At 37.6% G+C, this 22,504-nt stretch overlaps 1 protein-coding gene and 1 pseudogene across 5 annotated transcripts in view; both read left to right on the top strand.

The window, feature by feature from the left end:
* RNF169 (ring finger protein 169) overlaps nucleotides 1–22,504 on the top strand; it is a 91,256-nt gene that overhangs the window by 29,988 nt on the left and 38,764 nt on the right. For 2 of the 4 annotated variants that reach the window (XM_086340842.1, XM_086340844.1), the window contains exon 2: nucleotides 7,597–7,670. In XM_086340842.1, the coding sequence (XP_086196968.1) occupies nucleotides 7,597–7,670 (74 nt within the window). Of the gene's footprint in view, nucleotides 1–5,042; nucleotides 6,447–7,596; nucleotides 7,671–22,504 lie in introns of those variants that run through there. The other 2 variants (XM_086340845.1, XM_086340843.1) reach the window with 2 other exon arrangements.
* LOC147358261 (glyoxalase domain-containing protein 4 pseudogene) lies at nucleotides 10,352–16,328 on the top strand (annotated as a pseudogene). The gene is made up of 2 exons (XR_015142462.1): nucleotides 10,352–10,391; nucleotides 14,605–16,328. The product of XR_015142462.1 is annotated as a glyoxalase domain-containing protein 4 pseudogene (transcript).

Below are 22,504 nucleotides of genomic sequence, written 5' to 3' on the forward strand. Positions count from 1 at the left end.
AGCCAGAAAAATTGAAATTCAAGATATGCAAACTGTGGCAGACTGGAGGCAAATCCAGAGAACAAGGAAGGGGAATTTGCTTTTACAGGGAAAAGAGGGATGTTGGGAAGGGCTGTAATAGCCAGAGTCCATGGAGGAAGCTGGGAGTACAAAGTATGGAGGCTTCTCATCAGTTGAGCTGCTGCATGTCTGATTGGTAGAGTTGATTTGGGTGGAAAGAAGTTTTCTTCTTGCTAGATAGTAAAGTAAGCAACACCTTTCTGTCACAGATAGAGGTGTATAGCCCTTCCTATTTGGAGTAACTGACAGATACAGAGAGGCATGAGCACTCCCCTTACAGGCCTGTCCCTACTCTAATTTTAGCTGAGTTTTCTTTGATTATTAGTAATTTCACAGTATGTACCTCAGTTTATTTATCCATTTACCTACTGAAGGATATTTTGGTTGCTTCCAAGGTTTGGCAATTATGACCAAAAGTACCATCAACAGTTATTCACAGGTTTTTGTGTAGATGTAAGTTTTTAACTTATTTAGGTAAATATCAAGGACTGCAATTGCTGGATTGTATTGCAACCCACTCCAGTATGGACGGAGGAGCCAGATGGGCTATAAGTCCATAGGGTCACAAAGAATCGGACACGACTGAAGTAACCTACCCACACACATAAACACACACACACGGTAAAAGTATGTTTAGTTTTGTAAGAAATTGCCAGATTACCTTCCAAAGTGGCTCTATCATTTTGCATTCCTACCAGCAATGAATGAGAATTCTTGTTGCTGCACATCCTCACTCGCATTTGGTATTGTCAGAGATTTGGATTTTGCGCTTCTAATTAGGGATGTAGTGTGTGTGTGTGTGTGTATGTGCACGCTTAGACTCTTTGTGACCCTTTGGACTGTGTCTGTCAGGCTCCTCAATCCATGGGATTCTGCAGGCAAGAATACTGGAGTGGGTTGCCGTGCCCTCCTCCAGGAGATCTTCCTGACCAGGGAATTGTCCTGACCCAGGGACTGAACCTGCATCTCCTGTGTCTCCTACATTGCAGGCGGATTCTTTAGCTGCTGAGGCATAGCATTGTGTAGCAGCATCTTGTTTTAATTTGTAATTCCCTAATGACATACCATGTTGGCCCTTTTTTTTTTTTTTCATTTGCTTGTTTGCTACGTCTTCTTTACATTAAATCTTCTTTGATGAGATGTCTGTTAAGATCTTTGCCCATTAAAAAAAATCAGGTTGTTTTCTGATTAAGTTTTGATGTTCTTTGTTTATTTTGGATAACAGTCTTATATCAAATACATCTGTTGCAAATGTTTTCTTCAAGTCTGTGGCTTTTCTTCTCACTCTTTTGACATTGTCTTTTGCGGAGCAGAAATTTTTAATTTTAATGAATTCCGTCTTATGAATTACTTATTTTATGAATCATGTCTTTGATATTTTATCTAAAAAGGCATCACCTTACCAAATCATGTAGATTTTCTCCTGTTGCTCTCCTTTTTTGATAGTATTGCAGGCATTGCAACCACAGTTTCAGCTTTGGGAGTGGAGGGAGTTGATATGACTCTAGAAAGGTAGAGGGAAGTAAAGAGAAAATTAAGAAAAGTTAAGTCCCACATCAGCAGACAGGAACTATTTTTTTTTCTGTTGTTAAATTAATGTTCTTTCTGTACTAAAATTCAGGGAACCTGAAAGGTTAATCATGACTGATAAATATCTTAGTATAATTAAAATGTTAAGTGTATACATGTTCTCCAGTAAGCTTTAAGAAGCATTGTAAATGACTTTGATTTAAAAGGGGAGATTTTCATTTCTCTGACCTTTTTTCCTGCTTCATTTCTCATAATAGTCTAGGTGGATTGAAACCATATTTCATAAGGCTTCTAAGAAATTATTTTGATATTATAGCTACACTTACGTAAGCTTAAATCCTAATAGCATTTTTACCCATTATATAATAGAGTGTTTCAGAATTTAGAGAAACCTGTTGAGTAGTAAATGAAAATGAGATAAGAATATTATTACAGGCATACCTTGGAGATACTGAGAATTTGGTTCCAGACCATCATAATAAAGTGAATACTGCAATAAAGCAATAAAACCAAAGTTTTTGGTTTTCCAGTGCACACAAAAGTTCATTTTATACCACACTGTAATCTGTTAAGTGGGCAGTAGCATCATGGTTTAAAAAAACAATGTACATACCTTAATTTAAAAATACTGATCATCATCTGACAATAACAAGGTTGTCATAAACCTTCAATTTGTAAAAACCATGATACCTATCAAGTGTAAGAAAGTGAAGAACAATGAAGCTAGATAAGCCTGTAGAAGTTAATCTCATTTCTCCAGGATAAACTGAGATCTGAAGAGATTTTAAACCATGCCTTGTGTATATGTGTCTCAGGAGGGCTCCAAGACACCGCCCCCCTCACCCCCTACAGGTTTGATGATTCACTAGCAGTGCCCCCAGGACTCAGCATACAGTCCTAGTCGTGGCTATAATTCATTGCAGTGAAAGGATACAGATTAAAATCAGCAAAGGGAAAAGGAATATTGGACAGAGTCCAGGGGAAACCAGGCATAAGCTTCTAGAGTTCTCTCTCAGTTGATTCTCACAGGACATGCTTAGTTCCCCCAGCAACAAGTTGTGACTACATGTGTTAAACGGTGCAAACCAGGGAAGCTTCTTAGAGGCCTATTGCCCAAAGTTTTTTATTAGGGGCTGATCATATAGGGACTGTCTGCCTAACATGTTTCAGAATTCCAGAATCCCATCAGGAAAAAAAGTATTCAGAATAACTACATAGTTTATACAGACTGTTTAGGTAACAGTGAGCCTCAGGGTGCCTGAGAACTCTCCCAAAATCTTCCTAGGCACCTGTTAAGGGCTAACCCTGTACTCAAGCCTTAGGATAGGCAGTTAGGCCTGCTATTGTTGTCTTTTCTGCATTGTGTGTGTGTATATGTGTGTAGCATTTAGCATGTGATGCTCTTATTAAATGTTAGCTGCTTTTATTATAGGGATTCTTCATTGATTACTGCTACTACTAAATGTGGTCTTCTGCATTCCTGTGAAGCAGTATTTTAATTTCCATTTGATAGATGAGACCAAGGCAAAGAGAATCTTTGATATATCTAGATACTCTCACTTAATTGACAGAGCAGGTGTCAGAACCTAATATGTTCTTTTTGCAAGCCAGTAGGGAAGAAAAAAATTATTTTTGCCTTGTTGACATTTCTAGAGGGCATTATTAAAATAGGAAAAGGCTTAAATATTTAAGTTAATGTCACATCGGACCAGTTCATGACCTTTTATGCTTAACTGTTTTTGTATTCAAGAATTACTTTGTTGACTGTGTAATTTTTTGAACTTTAGGGCATGATGCCAGTTAATGCAGCACAGTCCCGTTGGGAGAAGTTGCAAAAAGTGACTGTTTATCATTTTTTAATCTTTAAAGCATCAAGATACATTAATCTTAATCCAACAGTAAGCTAATCTATATCAGTACTAGTCTTGGTGAGTAGAAATTAATCCTGCCCTTGTCATTACCTTTTACCCTCAAACGCGTCAAGGCATAGTAATATTTCAGTCAGCATGCCGAGTTCTTACTTGGCCTTATATATGAACTTTGAGATTTCTTAGTAAGTATCCCAAAGTGAATTTAACTTTTCATATAATAAATGTATCAAAGCAGTTGGGTAATTATCTTCATTTCTCTTAAGTTGTACTTGCAAATAAACCAGACCAAACTACCGTTTCTTAATCTTGTCAATACCAGAGGCAGTTTTATAGTTATTAGGTTCTACTGCATGCCACTCAACTGTCTGAAAATAGTTTACACTGTTTTCACTTTCATTATATTCATTTGATCCTCATACTTGGCTGTCATAGTAGGTATTTTTCTGATTTTTAGAAGAGGAAGTTAAGACTGACTTATTTGAGACTTTGGAAGCTTCTAAGTTTGGGATCAGGCTTTTAATTTTGTATTATTTACACTATATAATAAAGATGTTAGGCTCTTTGGACATTTTCTTTTAAATGCCATCAAGAATTATTTTAAAGAAAACAAATTCTCTAACAGTAAGTAAAAATTATAATCATTTTTATTAGTCTGTCACTAAAGTATTTTTGGTCCCTTGTGTTAGATAGTAGACTTAGTAAAAGCCTGAATAAGATTATGCTCCTTATGTTGCTTCCAAATAAAAATATAGATTTAGCATTTTTAAAAGTAGATATGAGAAAAGTCTTACACTTTGTACCAGAAGAAACTGTGATAGAATTTGTTACTATATTTTGGCCTGAGGAAGGTCTTTCCAAATATGATGCAAAATGCAGAAGTCATAAAGGAGAAGTTTGATTAATATAACTACACAAAAATCACCACTGTAAGCAAAGTCAAGACAGATGATAAACTAAGAAAAGTATTGCTATTCATGTGACACAAGGGTAATTTTTCTAACATAGAGCTTTAACAAATCTGGAAGAAGAAGTTAACTCCAACAAGAGTAAAGGAAATGTATATACTTTTCATATAAAAGGAAATGTAAATTACTCAAATATATGAAAAGTACTCAGTTTCATTCATTAAGCACATAAGGTACAGAATTTCACCAATTAGATTGGTAAAGCTAAACAATTTCAGCACTCATTGTGCTGGCAAAGGTGTGAGGAAATTGCAGTCTCATGCATCACTGGTGGGACTGTAAGTGTGTACAGGTTTTATGAAGGGGGATTTGGTGTTGTCTGCCAGAATTAAAACACATATTCTTTAACTTAGCAGTTCTGATTCCAGCAACTTAATCTATGGATATACTTGTAGATATGCAAAACAATTCAGATGCAAGATCACTCATTGTAACGTTGTTTTAATAGTTACTGGAGATTTAAACTCACTTCATACCTCTAATTTGGTCCTCATTTTTATTCTTAGGAGTAATTTGTCTTCTCTCTCTTTTTTTTCCTTAACCAGTTTTGAGTTTTGCTTCTGAATCATCTCATAGTACCATGTGAAAAATAGAGTCAGCCAGTAGTTGTTAGTTTTTTTTTTTTTTTAACTTTTTATTTTATATTGGCTTCCCTGGTAGCTCAGTCGGTAAAGAATCTGCCTGCAGTGCAGGAGACTAGAGTTTGATTCCTGAGTCGGGAAGATCCCTTAGAGAAGGAAATGGCAACTCACTCCAGCATTCTTGCCTGGAAAAAATCGCATGAATGGAGGAGCCTGGTGGGCTTACAGTCCATGGGGTCGCAAGAGTTGGACATGACATAGCGACTAAACCACTGTATATTGGAGCTAATTAACAATGTTGTGGTAGTTTCAGGTGGACAGTCCTACATATACATGAATCCATTCTCTCCCAAACTCCGCTCCCACTGGTTGTTATCAGTAGATATCTACTCTGGCAGAAAAGGAATTTATTGAGAAAGAATATTGGGTAAGCTAAAGTTATCAGCCAGGTAGCTACAGAACTTGGCTTGGAAAATGGCAGTTAAGATCCAAGAGCAAAATCTATATAATATGAAATCTTTGACAGTTTTTATAACTTCGAGACCTAGTGTGTTTTTAATTGTTCCTTGTTGCTTTAAGGAATATATATTCTGTTCATTGAATTCATAAATACATAATCAAGATTGTTAATTTTATTGTTCAATTTTTCTGTATTTTTATTACCTTTGCTCTGCCTAATCTGTTTTTAATTGGGATATGTTAAAATTTTTTACTATAATTTTGGATTTATTAGTTTCTTTTATAGTCTTATTGTTTTGTTCTGTGGTAGGTTCATACAAATTCATAATTATTGTATCTTCTTGATGAATTCACTTTTTCATCATTATATAGTTTCCGTCTTTATACCTTAATTCTTTTTCTCTTAATTTTGCCATGTACTAGTTCTGTGGTCTTGGGGAAGTCATTAACCCCTCATTTTCCTTATTGTAAAATGGTTATGATACCTGCTTTGCAAAGTTTCTGTGAAGATTCACTGAGAAAATGTATATGAAATATTGTTCAGGAATAAGTTCTTCATAAATGGATTAAAAATATTTTCCTTTTTTTGTCTTAAGGGGTTTGCTTTTCTCTTCCCTTTCCACTGCTCTTTTAGAGCATCTGCTTTTGAACACTATTTGCCTATAATTAGAAGTGTTCTTAAGAGATATGATTAAAATAGTCATCAGGAGTTTATTTTTTAAGTGGATGAAGGTGATGGGATGTTTTCCTCCCAAGCCCTGGGTCTAATAATTCTCTCCTGTTTGGTACAGCTTTAAGTTCCTGTTTTCTGCATCTGCATTAGGTCCAGTGTTTCTGTCTAAGAATCTTCCACATTTCTCTGGTGTAAATGAGTCTTTCTAAAGTAGTTGAGACAACTGAAAAAGGATGAAAGTCACCTTTTTGAGGAGCCCACTTTTCTACAACAGATATTATCAACCTGAATGGATGTAGAGTTATTAGTAAGTCTTAAATACCATGTTTAAGTCACTAAATATATACATGGGGGTGTATAGAAGTGTCATGTACGTGTAAGAAGGCTGAAGTGTGTGTTTTCTCCTTCCTTTTTATAGCATTTAGGACTTATCTTTTATTTGTTCCTAAGTTGGATTTTTATTTTTTATATAACCAATGTGTATTGTGTGCCTTTTGTGGGCCTGGACTCTCGGATTTAAAACTATATATAGAGAAGAGAAGAACACAGAATTTCAGCTGAGAAAGCAACATAAAAGGTTTAGAAATATGTGGCATGTATACTGTAATTAGGTAGTCAAGAGTTGAGAGAGACAGTGCTTTAGAAAGATGAAGTTGTGACCAGTCTCTGGAAGACCTTCAGTGACATTGATGAATTTTGACTTTATTCTATAGGCTGATCAAAACCAATGAAGGCTTTGAGGATAAAAAAAAAAAAAATCAGGGTATATACTGAAAATATTTATAGGTTGTAATCTGTTGGCAGGGTTGAAAAAGAAGTAGAAAGAAACAGTATGAGTAAAACCTTAGCTTATTTAAAATGTCGCTTGGTAATATTTAACTGAGAACTTTTTAAAAAAAAAAACTAAGTAAATAATTTTTGGCCGTGTCAGTGGCACAGTGTGCGGGATCTTAGTTTCCGGGTCAGGAGTCAAACCTGCGCCTCCTTCAGTGGAAGCACGGAGTCTTACTCACCGGACTGACAGGGAAGTCCCGAACTAAGAGCTTTAAATATACTTTTCCTTGAGGTCTTTTACCATGTTACTTTTATCAGTGAGACCCTTCAGACCACTCTGTGTACTATTTTTTCCTTCCATCTTATGTTTATTTTCCTTCATAGCCCTTAGTACCATCAGCGGTATTATACACACACACTTGGGTGTTTATTGTCTGTTTCCCTCCACAGTTTTGTAAGCTCCATGATAGCAAGGACTTTATTTGTTCAGTGCTTCTCCCCAGTGCTCAGGACTGTGCCTGGTTTATACCCTTTAATAAGTATTGGTTGACTGAATGAATGAATTTTCAAATTGTGGGAAGATGACCACAATTTTTATGTGCTTTATGATGTAGGACAAGATCTTGGTTCCTTCCTAGAAAGTTCTGTTAAAAATTTAGTGTTTTCTTTTCTCATTTCTCCAGAGTTTATATTCAGAGCGCCAATCAAATTAAGCAAGCCTGGGGAATTTCGTGAGGAATATGAAAGCCTGAGAAAGGTATAGTATACATATTATTATGCCATTCATTTTCTTAAAGTAAATTGGAATAATGACATTAAAGAGTACTTAGTGGAAGCTTAGATTTAATAGGGAATTTTAAAGTTGATAAAGTAGAACCTGTCTGCATTATAGCAAACAGATGAAAATGTAGCTCACAGAGCCTATCATACACCTGCCACAGTAACTGGCCACCAGGAGAGGTGTTCTTGGCATTTAAATGTTAGTTAAAAGCTAACATTTAACCTTTAATAATAATAGCTTGTATTATTTTTCATTATCTTATAAGGTTACTCTAATTACATGTGTTCTCTAAGAACTGTAACTTAGACTGATAAAGGGATAGTGGGATAATTTTCTCGTTAGAGAACATTTACCATCGGGAAAGCTTTTAGCTGTGTCCACATCATCTTATTTTTGATGTTTTCAAGCTAATAGTCTGGGAATCATTTGGAAAATTAAGACTTCAAAAAGTCTGGTTATAAGAAGTGTAAGATTTGTATTATCCTTCCCCAGCCCTCTCCCTGAACCACCATCCCTTACCTAAGATCATAATGATTAGATAATCACTCTATATGTAAATGTTTAATATTTTATAAAGACAAATAATCCACTTAATCTGAATCGGACATCATCATAAAGCAGAGACAAGACAATAACATTACTATGGCATTTTAGACTGAATGAAAGGTCATATTAAAGAGAAAGAGAAGAGAAAAAGGACTGTGCTTAATTACTATATATTTGATCTTTTCTTTTAAACGAGTGTCAAATGTTGACATGGGTCCACTTGCTCCTTTTATCTTAGAGTTGTGAGTTTTTTTTGTTTTTCATTTTAAATCAGTTACAAAGCTTTTTTCTACATAGAAAGAAATTGTTCTCAGGGGCTACATGAAGAGAACCACAGATTTCTCTTAAATAAAATTCCAGAATATGCAGATATTTAGTTTTAATGTAACTTTTTATAGATTTGGAGAATATGGACATTTTAAAGCTATCAGCTTGAATATAATGAGAAAATAAGGACTCAGAGGTAGAAAAAAGAAGTAAAGCAGAAGGCATAGTAAGTATAGAGATTTTTTTATAAACCTTAGTAGAGAGACATAAACCTTGGGGAACTATCCTTTTGTTCCTGTTAGGAGGGAGGGACAGAAAAAATAGTTTTAAAACTATAGTTTTAAAAGTGACTGATAGCATAATGTTGAGTGAAGCCATGACAATCTCATTCTGTATAAACTGGATTGGAATTGAAAAACACTCACCTATGTCATTGTGTTGAATAAATTTAACCATAGAGTCTCCCTGCCTCCCTTCCCAAAGTACCCAAGTTATCCTTGAACCATTGTATTATCTGGAAAATGGAAATCCAAGTCATAGAACCAAATTATAGCGGATATGCCACTATTGTGGCATATCCATACAGTGGAATATTATTCAGCAACAAAAAGGAATGGAATACTGACGTGCTACCAGATAGATGAACCTCGAAAAGATGCTAAGTGAAAGAAATCAGGTGAAAGAAGCCACATATTGTATGTTTCTATTTATAGCAAATGTCTAGAATAGACAAAAGTATAGAGACAGTAGATTAATGGTTGATTGAGTAGAGGTGGGAATGGGGTTAACAGTAAATGGGCATGAATGATTTTATTGCAGCGATAAAGGTTTCTAAAACTGATTTATGGTATGTTCCACAACTTGGTAAATTTACTAAAAATCATTGAATTTTTTGAAATGGATGAATTATATAACATGTAAAAATATGCCTCCAGAAAGTAAAAAAATTAAGATACTAGACATTTGGATGGAGAACTTGAAAAAGTTCTTAAAAAACTTAAAAAAGATGTCTTTTAGAATGCATATTTTCTGAAACAAAGCAAATATATAATTATCTAGATGAATCCCTAGGGAAGGGAGATATTTAAAAGTTTTTACTGAGCAAGTGATGGAAATTAATTCTACACAACTCATGACTAATTTGATGTACAATACACTTTGCTTAGTATACTTTATTATTTTATTTAAATGACAGTAAAAACCTTTATAAAGGCTATAAAAAGTAATCAGGAAGTTTTATTCCCCTGATTCTAGGTCTTTTAAAAGATGTTTTCTTGCTAATCATAGATCCTTCTACCCATGGTGTAGTGTTATGCTTACTGAGGTTACTATGAGTGTCTAAATTTTATGATTCTATAAATAGGTTTATATTTCTAAATATGTTTAAAATTTTCTTCCTGCCATGTGTTATAGCTAATTTTGTCTTTTTTATGCAAAAATATGCAGAGGAAACTGTGAGAGTTCTTCTTTTTTTTATTTTCCACTCTCTTCCCCAGAGATAACTAGCATCGACAGTTTAGTGTATATCCTAGATTTTTAATGTACTCACACACACACACTCACATACGCTTTTTCAGTATTAAATGAGATCATGGTGTATATTCATTTATTCAACAAATATTTATTATGTCCTCACTGTGTGCCAGGTACTAGGGATATGATGCTGAAAGAGACACCCAAGGTTTTGCTGTCAGGGAGATTCCATTCTAGTGGGAAAGATGAACAGTAAATAAGCAAAAAAGTATTTAATATATATTAATAAAGCAAGGTAGGAAGAGTTACAGGGGAGTGGAAGGGAAACTTGAGACACAAAACGACTGTTTTTAATACAGGGATCAGGGAAAATGTCAGAGAAGGCAACATTTGAGATGCTACCTGGAAGAGGTGAGGGAGCAAGCCAAGTAAAGTTGTGAGGAGAGAGCATTCCCGGCAAAGGAAACAGCAAACACACAGGCCCTGAGATGGAAACAGGTTTTCCTTGTTAAAGGAACACTTTGGCTGGAACTGAGTGTACAAGTTGTGGATGGAAGTGCAGTATGGGGATTTGGTATGATGTGAGTTGTGAGAGAGAGGAGGGCCATATCAGAGAAGGCCTGCTGCTGCTGCTGCTGCTAAGTCGCTTCAGTCGTGTCCGACTCTGTGCGACCCCAGAGACGGCAGCCCACCAGGCTCCCCCATCCCTGGGATTCTCCAGCAAGAACACTGGAGTGGGTTGCCATTTCCTTCTCCAGTGCATGAAAGTGAAAAGGGAAAGTGAAGTCGCTCAGTCGTGTCTGACTCCTAGCGACCCCATGGACTGCAGCCTACCAGGCTCCTCCGCCCATGGGATTTTCCAGGCAAGAGTACTGAAGTGGGGTGCCATTGCCTTCTCCGCAGAGAAGGCCTAGTTGCCTGGTAAGGACCCTAAGTTTATTTTAAGTGTGTTGGGAAGCCAGTAATATGATCTGACTTATATCTGCCTGCAATGCAGGAGACCCCAGTTCGATTCCTGGGTCAGAAAGATTCACTGGAGAAAGGATAGGCTACCCACTCCAGTATTCTTGGGCTTCCCTTGTGGCTCAGCTGGTAAAGGGCTGCAGGGCTCAACTGTGCCCTGCAATGGTGGAGAGCTGGGTTCTATCCCTCAGTTGGGAAGATACCCTGGAGAAGGGAAAGGCTACCCATTCCAGTATTCTGGCCTGGAGAATCCCATGGACCAGTCCATGGGGTCACAAAGAGTCGGACATGACTGAGTGACTTTCACTTTCATACTTTCAAAAGGTCTCTATTTGCCTTGTGGGGAATAAAGTGTAATAGGCGTAGGAATTAGGAATTGTATTTACTATCAGTAGTAGAGACAACAGTATTCTTGGGCTTTTCTGGTGGCTCAGATGGTAAAGAATTCACCTGCAGTGCAGGAGACCTGTGTTCGATCCCTGGGTTGGGAAGATTCCCTGGAGGAGGAAATGGCAACCCACTCCAGTATTCTTGCCTGGAGAATCCCATGGATGGAGAGGCCTGGCAGGCTGCAATCCATGGGGTCACAAAGAGTAAGACATGACTGAGCAACTAAGCAGAGCAGTAGAGACCCCGACATAATGACTCAAATAAATTAGGAGTTTTATTTTTTCGAGTAACAAAAGAGCTGGAGGTAAACTATCCAGGACGGATTCAGCAGCCCTAGGACATCAGAGGTTCAGGGTCCTTTTGTTTTTCTGTTTAGACATCTTTTAGCATGCCTGTCTCCTTGTGGTGTGAGATGGTTAATTCTTCTCTAGAATTCCATCTAGACAGAAGGTAAGGCAGAAGGGCATATGTCAGCTGAATTTGGTCTTTTTCTCCTATATTTTGTAGTTTAGTGTCACAGACTCCCTGTGGCTGTCAGGAAAGCTGGGAAACAGTGTTTTAGTTGGGTACATTAGTTTCCTCAGTAAAATTAGGATTCTTTTAGTAAGAAATGAAAAAATGAATACTGGGTAGGCAGCTAGCTATCTCTGCCTCATGGGGCAAAAATGGAAATAAGACCAATTAGAACATGGAGTAAGCAATGGGTTGGGTTTAACCAGGATTAGAAAGTGCGCTAAGAAGTATGACAGAAGGAATGATGCAGTAGACCTGAAGGTGTATACAAGGAATTTGTAATTTTGAACTGTGGTTGCTTTAAGAAGCTTGTTTGAGGAAGGAATTGAGAACATGAGGGGCGTGGTGGGCAGGGAGAGTGGTAGAGTTGGTGGACTGGAAGTTTTGATGGGGATAAAGAATTAGGAAAGTAGGGTGACTAGCATATTAGTAAAGTTGGAAACCTAGAAGTGTGAGAGGCTTAAATGTGATGCTGAGAGGTAGTTTTAGTTATTGAGCATGACAGTTTGGGATATGATTGTGGGAGGGTGTAACTGAAATAGGATGGAAGAAAAGATTTATCTAGAAGGCAGTGAAGAACCTGAGAGAAAATACTGCTATTGAAATCTTCAGGAATGATCACTGGAGTAGCTGGGCAGAAACTTTGGTGCTGAGGTTTTCTGTGAATAAGGGGAGTTGACAGGCAAAGTAGGTGACGACCACAGAGAAGGGTTGTGAGTATTATGGTCTACTGGTAAAGACGTCAAAGAACCTAGGAGTTTTGAGGAAAAATATGATCTACTCTGTAGCCAGTTTCTTCTTTTTTTTTCTGACAGTATGTTTTTTTTGTATGTGTGGATGGGAAGCAAGTGCTTTCATGTAGGTCCTTTTTTCATACCGAATGATATTTCATGATGTGGATGAGGCATACATAATTCATTTAACCACTGATCATTTAAATTGTTTCCCATTTTCCCCAATTTTGAAGAGATGTTGCACTAAACATGTATGAATATATCTGAGCAAATGTTCAGTGAGATTCCTAGAAGTGAAAGTGCGGGTCAAGTGGTATGTACACTTTGTGTTTTGGTGGGTATTAAGAAGACTTTTTCAACCTGACTTTCTCATCAGCAGTAAAAGAGAGTCCCTTTTCATTATTTTTAATATTTTGCTATCTCCTGAATAAAATATCTCATTGTTTTCATTTACATTTCCTGGATTACTAGAGAGGAGGAGCATCTTGTGCTTACTACCCATTTCTTTTTGTGTGTGTGTGAATTGCTTATTTAGCAGTTTCACACCTTTAAGTGCGAAAACTAGTTCCATCTTCTGCATATTTGTGATCTTGTTTGCTAATGGCATGCTATTTTTTTCTGTACTTTTATAGATATGTTCCATTAAAGAGAAGTTTCCTGACATTTCATGTTGTTTTAACCAGAAGGAGAATATTAGAATGTGCTCAGCCCTCCATCTTGTTGCATTGATTGGCGAAAGAATTTTGTTAACCCTGTGTTGGGAGCTTCCCCTGGAGGAGGGCATGGCAACCCACTTCAGTATTCTTGCATGGAGAATCCCATGGACAGACGAGCCTGGCAGGCTACAGTTCCATCGGATTGCAAAGAGTATGATCCTACTGAAGTGAATGAGCACAGGGGAAAGATTAAGGAAGCACCAAGAGGCCAGAAGCTCCTCCAACTCTCACAAATTATTTCTGTAGTCTATTATCATTGGGTGGTAGACCATTTTACCAATTTAGATAAGAAAATGAGACAATTACAGATGCACAAGCCTCTAAATTTTAAAGTGCCACTGGGACTACTGTGCTGGCATCATCTGTGGGTGGTGTGGCACTGTATGTGTGAGGGGTGGGTACTGTAGGAGGCCATGGTGACTTGCAGGGTTCTGCACTTCATGTTCAAAGTGGAAAACCATTTCCTAACGGCATGTCTATCATGATGTCCTGGGCATGAAGGCCTTAATGATGGGAAATGAAGTAAAATGATGGATGGATTTGGACCTGAGGCTGATCATTTTGTTGCAGAACTGACTTACAGTTGGGGCATCGGAGACTAAAAACTTGGCAATGACTTCGTGATTATCACAATCACTTCTAGCCAGTTCAGTTCAGTCACTCAGCTGTGTACGACTGTTTGCGACCCCATGGACTGCAGCATCCCAGGCCTCCCTGTCCATCACCAACTCCTGGAGTTTACTCAAACTCATATCCATTGAGTTGGTGATGCCATCCAACCATCTCATCCTCTGTTGTCCCCTTCTCCTCCTGCCTTCAATCTTTCCCACCGTCAGGGTCTTTCCTGATGAGTCAGTTCTTCACATCAGGTGGCCAAAGTATTGGAGTTTCAGCTTCAGCATCAGTCCTTCCAATGACTATTCACAACTGATTTCCTTTAGGATGGACTGGTTGGATCTCCTTGCAATCCAAGGGACTCTCAAGAATCTTCTCCAACACCACAGTTCTAAAGCATCAGTTCTTCGGTGCTCAGCTTTCTTCATAGTCCAACTCTCACATCCATACATAACTACTGGAAAAACCATAGCTTTGACTGTATGGACCTTTGTTGGCAAAGTAATGTCTCTGCTTTTTAATATGCTGTCTAGGTTGGTCATAACTTTCCTTCCAAGGAGCAAGCGTCTTTTAATTTCATGGCTGCAGTCACCATCTGCAGTGGAGCCTAAGAAAATAGTCTGTCACTGTTTCCATTGTTTCCCCATCTATTTGCCATGTGAATGCCATGATCTTAGTTTTCTGAATGTTGAGTTTTAAGCCAACTTTTTCACTCTTCTAGCCAGGCCATCAGCAATGCCAGGAAGCTGGAGTGGCCACTCAATGAGGTTGCAGGAGCTGTTTTTGAAACCAAAGCCCCTGGAGGATATAAATTCTGTTTGCAGAACCGCAGTCCACCACAGACAGATCCTATATTAAAAGTAACTCTACCAGAGTCTGATCTTGAGAAGTCCTTTGGCTACTGGTATAATGTAGTAGGAATGAAAGTTTGTGAAAAAGATGAAAAGAAGCAGAGTAGTTTGCTGGGCTGTGCTGATAACCAGTGTAAGCTGGAGCTATAGGACATCTTGGAGGCAGTGATCTTGCAGCAGCTTTTGGACAAATTGCCTTTTCTTGCCCCTAGAAAGAGTAGTCAGAAGACTTGATAAAATGGGAGAACCGGGGGATTCTGACTCCCATTTGAGTCTGGACACTCTAGGGAAAGCAACAGTGCAAGTGATCATTCTGCCTAACCCTGATGGACATGAAATTTGCTTTGTGGGAGATGAAGCATTTTGAAAACTCTAGAAGATGGATCCAGAGAGAAGCAAATTATTGGATGATGCAATGGCAGAAGATGAAAGTGATGAATGGTTTGCTTCACAAAATAAAACAAGGCTTCAGGTTAACTGAAGACTTCATGTGTAACAAGCATTAGTGTTTCCTGTTTCAACACTTGTGAGGCCTAGTGCATGCATTACATTATGTGATAAATGCTCTCATAACTTGGTTGTTTCCTGCACAGCTAGAGAGGCTGGGGTGGTAAAGATCTGTGTATTTTAATCTTTGAAAGGTCTGAAATATTTTAGAAAAATCCTATCATTATTAGTCCATTTAGAGCAGAACTCTCACAGTCATCCTTGCCATTACTGGAAGGGCACACTCTATGTGTGACTGTATTACATTAGTAATAAATTCTTCTCTAGCCTGAGACAGATGTATGGAACATTACCTTTGGTTGGGGGAATTTTGATAAGCATGTAACTTTAATGAGAGCAGTTATATCCAGATTTTTTTAAAAGTGCCATTGAACAGCACTCTTCCCACCAGCCCTGTGTTCATGACACCACTGCATTGGTTATCTTTTACTGTGGAATTGAGAGAAGCTCCCCCAAAACGTGGGGACTGCTGCGGTCACCAAAATAGGTATAGTTTGTATTGCAGGGAATATTTGTTGGAAGACCTCTTAAAAATTGATTAGTCCAATCACGTCTTTCATTTCAATCACATTCTTACAGAGTATAAGCCTCATACAAAAACTTTGTCATTTTTGGTCAGGGCTATATCCTTAGCTCTAAAAGCAGTTCCTAACTCAGATTCTCGTGTGCTGTAAATGTTCATGGAATTAAACTTACTGCATATAGGCCCTATGTCTAGTACTAAAGTGGGAGAGGAGACATCAAAGATGAATAGGACATGGTTCCAAATTGAAAGAAGTTCATATGTGTTTTATTCTAAACTCTTAAGTATGGCTAGTTAACATTTGAAGTACTATTAATAATAGGGAATACATACTCTTGGATAGTTACTTAGCATTTGAAAGACAGTAATCAGAACTTTCTCTACAGAGGCTCCTATAAACCCTTCAGTTATTTCTGCAATCATCCAGTGCCTGAGGTTTGTTGACTAGCATAATGAATATTATAAATGTTTTCTAAATTTTTAATTTTTGTAATGTTTAAACAAATATAAAAAGGTCAATAAAATGAACACCTGTATACCCATCACTCATATTTTGCAGTTATGAAGATAAGTAATTTTTCATGGTAAATGGGTATTATTCATGACATGATCAGCTACAAATATTCTGTAGGGATCTCTCTCTTGAATCAACAGGATTGAATAATCTAGTGAGCTCCACAGCCTGTTCCTTCAGTGGAGGCTTGCCCTATGGCTAGGAATTCTGTTTGCTTTTGTGTTTAGCTGTCAGACAATTCAGTTATTTGATTCTAACCAGAAGATTAGTTGAACCTCCTGCTAGATGATTGCCTTGAGTGAACCTGTCATACAGGTTATTTATTTAGTATCTAAAAGGATAGAACGCTAGCTGGAACTTAATGATACTTATATAGTAAGTTATATGACACACAAAAAACCTTTTAAGTGCTGTGAGATAGATATGACATAAAATTTGTCATTTTAACCAATTTAAGTATACAATTCATTGGCCTTAAGTATACATTCATAGTATTGTGCAATCATCGCTGTTCTCTTTCTCCAAAATATTTTTATCACTCCAAACAGAAACTCTGTACCCATTAATCGATATCGCCCCATTCCATCATACCCCCCAACCCCCGTTAACCTCTAACCTACTTTCTTTTTTTTACAAATTTGCCTATTCTAGATATGTAAGTGGAGTCATATCATATTTGTCCTTTTGTGACCTAGCTTATTTCATGCAGCATGTTTTCAAGGTTTATTCACATTGTAGCATGTTTTAGTAGTTCATTCCTTTTTATGGCTGGATATTCCGTTTTGTCAAGGCTATGGTCTTCCCAGTGGTCCCGTATAGTTCTGAGAGCTGGATTGTAAAGAAGGTAGAGCGCCAAAGAATTGGTACCTTTGAAATGTGGTGCTAGAGAAGACTCCTGAAACTCTTGGACAGCATGGAGATCAAACCAGTCAATCTTAAGGGAAATCAACCCTGAATACTCATTGGAAGGACTGATTTTGAAGCTGAAGCTCCAGTGTTTTGTTCATCTGATGTGTACAGATGACTCATTGGAAAAGTCCCTGATGCTGGGAAGGATTGAGGGCAGAAGGAGAAGAGGGCATCAGAGGATGAGATGGCTGGATGGTATCACCGATGCAATGGACATGAACTTGGGCAAACTTTGGGAGATGGTGAGGGACAGGGAGGCCTGGCGTTCTGCAGTCCATGGGGTTCCAGAGTGTCGGACATGACTGGGCAACTGAACAACAACACCATTTCATTTTTGTTAATCCTTTCATCTCCTGATGGACTCTTGAGTTCTCACTTTTTGGCTGTTGTGAATAATGCTGCATAAACATTGGAATACAAGTGTCCATTTGCCTCCCTCTTTTATTTTGGGTATATAATTAGAAGTGGAATTGCCAGGTCAAGGGAATCATTAAACTGTTTTCTACAGCAGCAGTACAATTTTACATTCCTACCAACAATGTGTGAGGGCCCCAATTACTCACATTCTTGTTAGCACTTGTTATTTTCTGATTTTTAAAAAAATAACCATTCTAGTGGGTATCTCATTAGGTTTTGATTTGCATTTCCCTAATGAATGATGTTGAGCCTTTTTTCATGTCCTTATTGATAACTTTGTGTTTCTTCTTTGGAGAAATGTCTGTTCAGATCTTTCTGCTCAATTTCGAGTTGGGTTTTTGTTGTTGTAAGTTTTATTTTAAATGTATTCTGAATATTAAATCCTTATCAGATACATGATTTGTAAATATTTTCTCTCACTGTGTAGGTTGTTTTTTCATTTTTTTGTTAGTTTGCACAAAAGTTTTTAGTTATGATGAAGTCCAAGTAATGCTTTTTCTTTTTGGTCTAAATTGCTTAATGCTTTTCTGTTTCACTTTTTCACTCAGCATAGTAATTCCGAGGTTTATTCAGCTAGTTACATGTATCAATAATTTATTCTTTCTTACTGCAGAGTAGTATTTCATTGTACATATCCCAGTTTGTTGATCTCTTTGCCTCTTAATAGACATTTGGGTTGTTTCCAGTTCTTAGCTATTACAAATAAAGCTACTGTGACCATTCACTTGCAAGTCTTTGTACAAAATAATTTTTTTTTTCTCTTAAGTAAATACTTAACTTGAAATTGCTGGATCATATGGTATGTGTGCTTCCTTTTCAAAGAAACTGCCAAACTTTTCCAAAGTGGTTTTGCCATTTTAATTCTTACCAGTAGTGTATGAATGTTCTGGTTTCTCTCAGTCTTTGCCAACATCTGGTAGGGTTAGTCTTTTTAATTTTCACAATTCTAGTTGTTATGTAATGGTATCTCATTGTGGTTTTAATTTGTATTTCCCTAAGAAAGGCAATGCCAAAGAATGCTCAAACTACCGCACAATTGTGTTCATCTCACTAGTAAAGTAATGCTTAAAATTCTCCAAGCCAGGTTTCAGCAATACATGAACCGTGAACTTCCAGATGTTCAAGCTGGTTTTAGAAAAGACAGAGGAACCAGAGATCAAATTGCCAACATCCACTGGATCGTCGAAAAAGCAAGAGAGTTCCAGAAAAACATTTATTTCTGCTGTATTGACTTTGCCAAAGCCTTTGACTGTGTGGATCACGATAAGCTGTGGAAAATTCTGAAAAACATGGGAATACCAGACCACCTGACCTGCCTCTTGAGAAACTTGTATGCAGGTCAAGAAGCAACAGTTAGAACTGGACATGGAACAACAGACTGGTTCCAAATTGGAAAAGGAGTACGTCAAGGCTGTATATTGTCGCCCTACTTATTTAACTTATATGCACAGTACATCATGAGAAACGCTGGACTGGAAGAGATACAATCTGGAATCAAGATTGCTGGGAGAAATATCAATAACCTCAGATATGCAGATGACACCACCCTTATGCAGAAAGTGAAGAACTAAAGAGCCTCTTGATAAAAGTGAAAGAGGAGAGTGAAAAAGTTGGCTTAATGCTCAACATTCAGAAAATGAAGATCATGGCATCTGGTCCCATCACTTCATGGCAAATAGATGGGGAAACAGTGGAAACAGTGTCAGACTTTATTTTTTGGGGGCTCCAAAATCACAGCAGATGGTGATTGCAGCCATGAAATTAAAAGACGCTTACTCCTTGGAAGGAAAGTTATGACCAACCTAGACAGCATATTAAAAAGCAGACACATTACTTTGCCAACAAAGGTCCGTCTAATCAAAGTTATGGTTTTTCCAGTAGTCGTGTATGGATGTGAGAGTTGGACTGTGAAGAAAGCTGAGGGCCGAAGAGTTGATGCTTTTGAACTGTGGTGTTGGGAAAACTCTTGAGAGTCCCTTGGACTGCAAGGAGATCCAACCAGTCCATCCTAAAGGAGATCAGTCCTGGGTGTTCATTGGAAGGACTGAGGTTGAAGCTGAAACTCCAATACTTTGGCCACCTGATGTGAAGAGCTGCCTCATTTGAAAAGACCCTGATGCTGGGAAAGATTGAGGGCAGGAGGAGAAGGGGACAACAGGATGAGATGGCTGGATGGCATCACCGATTCGATGGACATGGGTTTGGTTGAACTCCGGGAGTTGGTGATGGACAGGGAGGCCTGGCGTGCTGTGGTTCATGAGGTCGCAAAAAGTCGGACATGACTGAGCGACTGAACTGAACTAAACTAATGACTAATAATGTTGAGCATCTTTTCATGTGTTTATTTGTATTTTCTTACTGTTGAATTTTGAAATGTTTTTGAATACAAGTCTTATCAGGTATATGATTTGTAAATATTTTTCTCCCTGTATCAGTCTTTTCATTTTCTTAGAGCCCTTTGAATGGTAGAAGTTTTTAACTTTCAAAAAATGCACTGTGTACATTTTTTTTTCCTTTTGTAGATTTGCTTTTGGTGTTATATCCAAGAATTCTTTTCCCAAAGTTAACAAAGATTTTCTCCTGTGTTTTCTTCTGGAAGTTTTATAGTTTTAGGCTTTACATTTAGGTCTGTGATCCATTTTGAGTTAATTTTTATATATGTTGTACATATGGATGTCCCAGTTATTCTGGCACATTTGCTGAAGAGACTATCCTTTCTTCATTGGATTGCTTTTTTGCACCTTTGTCAAATATTAGTTAACCGCATATTGTGGATTTGTTTCTAAACTCTATATTGTATCTGTATCATTAATCTGTTTGTTTATTACACCAGTGTCATGCTGTTTTGATTATTGTAGCTTTATAGTAAGAAGAGTCAGACCCGACTGAGCGACTTCACTTCACTTTTCACTTTCATGCATTGGAGAAGGAAATGGCAACCCACTCCAGTGTTCTTGCCTGGAGAATCCCAGGGATGGAGCCTGGTGGGCTTCCGTCTATGGGGTCACACAGAGTCAGACACGACTGACGGGACTTAGCAGCAGTAGCAGCAGCATAGTAAGAAGTTATTTTGGCTTCTTGGTTCACTGTATATCCATCTGAATTTTAGTATTGGCTTGCCAATTTCTACAAAAACACTTGGTGGCATTCTGATTCAGATTGCCCAGAATCTATAGATCAATTCGGGGAGAATTGATATCTCAGTAATTGTCTTCAGACCCATAAACATGATATCCTTCTATTTATTTAGTTCTTCGTTAGTTTCTGTCAGCAGTGGTTTGTGGTTTTCACTTTCCAGATCTTTTATCAGATGTATCTTAAAGATTTCACATTTTTGGATATTACCGTAAGTGGTATTATAATTCTTGCAAGTATATAAAAATACCATTGGTTTTTACATTTTGATACTTTATCCTACAACTGTGCTAAACTCATTTAGTAGTTTTAGTAGCTTTTTTTGTAGATTCTAGTGAATTTTCTACATGGAGGATCATGTCTATGAATAATGACTTTTTATTGGAGGACTTTTACTACCTGATTTTAAAATGATAGTCATCAAGAGAGTATGGTATTGGCATAGGGAAAAGACATAGATCAATGGATAGAATATAGTCCTGGAATAGACCCCCTCATAAATAGTCAATTGATATTCCTAAGGACACAGAAATAATTCAGTGGCAAAAGAACAGTCTTTTCAACAGTGATGTTAGAACAGACTTATCCTGTCAATAAGTCAGTCTTGATCTGTATACCATGGATCGTAGACTAAACATAAAAGCTAAAATTATGCAGAAGAAGACCTAGAAGAAAAAAATATTGCCCTTAGGGTAGGCAAAGATTTACTAGACAAGAACCCCAAAAATCCTAATCACAGAAGAAAAAAATGATATATTGAATTTTATTAAAGTTAAAATCTTCTATACATTTGGAAAATAAACAAAGCAAATACTGGGAGAAGATATTCTCAAAATATCTAACAGCTGACTTTTATTTAGAATTTTTTTTTTCATTTGAACTTTTTTTTTCCCATACTTTTTTCTTTAATTAATTAATTTTTTTTTTACTTTACAATATTGTATTGGTTTTGCCATACATCAACATGCATCCGCCACTTGATTGAAAACAGTCACCTCACAAAAGAAGACATGCTACCGAAAATGTGAAAAGGTGCTCAACATAGTTAAACAGCAGGGAGATACTCACTAAAATCACGTATGGGATATCCCCTACTTTCTCTGGAATAGCTAAAATTAAAAGGCTAAGAATTCCATGTGTCCAAATGAGTATGAGAATAAGCTGGGTTTCTCATGAATTGTTAGTGGGATTATAATCCTCCCTCCATATCTACGGAGTAATGGTTCCAGAAACCATGTGGATACCAAAATCCATGGATGTTCAAGTCCCTTATGAAAAACAGAGTACAGTTGGCCTTTGGCATCTGCAGGTTCAGTGTACACAGGTTCCAGCAAAGGCAGATTGATATTTTTAAAACGCTTATTTATTTTATTTTTGGTTGCACCAGCTTTTCATTGCTGCATGCAGGCTTTCTCTAGTTGCAGAGAGCTGGGGCTGCTCCTCATTGCAGTGCATGGGCTCCTCACTGCAGTGGCTCCTCTTGTTTCGCAGCACAGGCTGTGGATGCACAGGCTTCAGTAGCTGCAGCACATGGGCCTGGTAGTTGCGGCCCAGGCACTCATTAATTGAGGCTCACAGGCTTAAGAGTGCGAGCTCAGAAGTTGTGGTGCACGTACTTAGTTGCTCTGCAGCACATGGAATCTTCCTAGACCAGGGATTGAATCCATGTCCTTTGCATTGGCAGGAGGATTCTTATCCACTGCACTACCAGGGAATTCTGGCAGATTGATTTTTGAT

This window comes from Bos grunniens, chromosome 15, assembly GCF_055505025.1.
Source record: "Bos grunniens cultivar Pamir isolate PY7600 chromosome 15, Bosgru_T2T1.0, whole genome shotgun sequence".
NCBI lineage: Eukaryota > Metazoa > Chordata > Mammalia > Artiodactyla > Bovidae > Bos > Bos grunniens.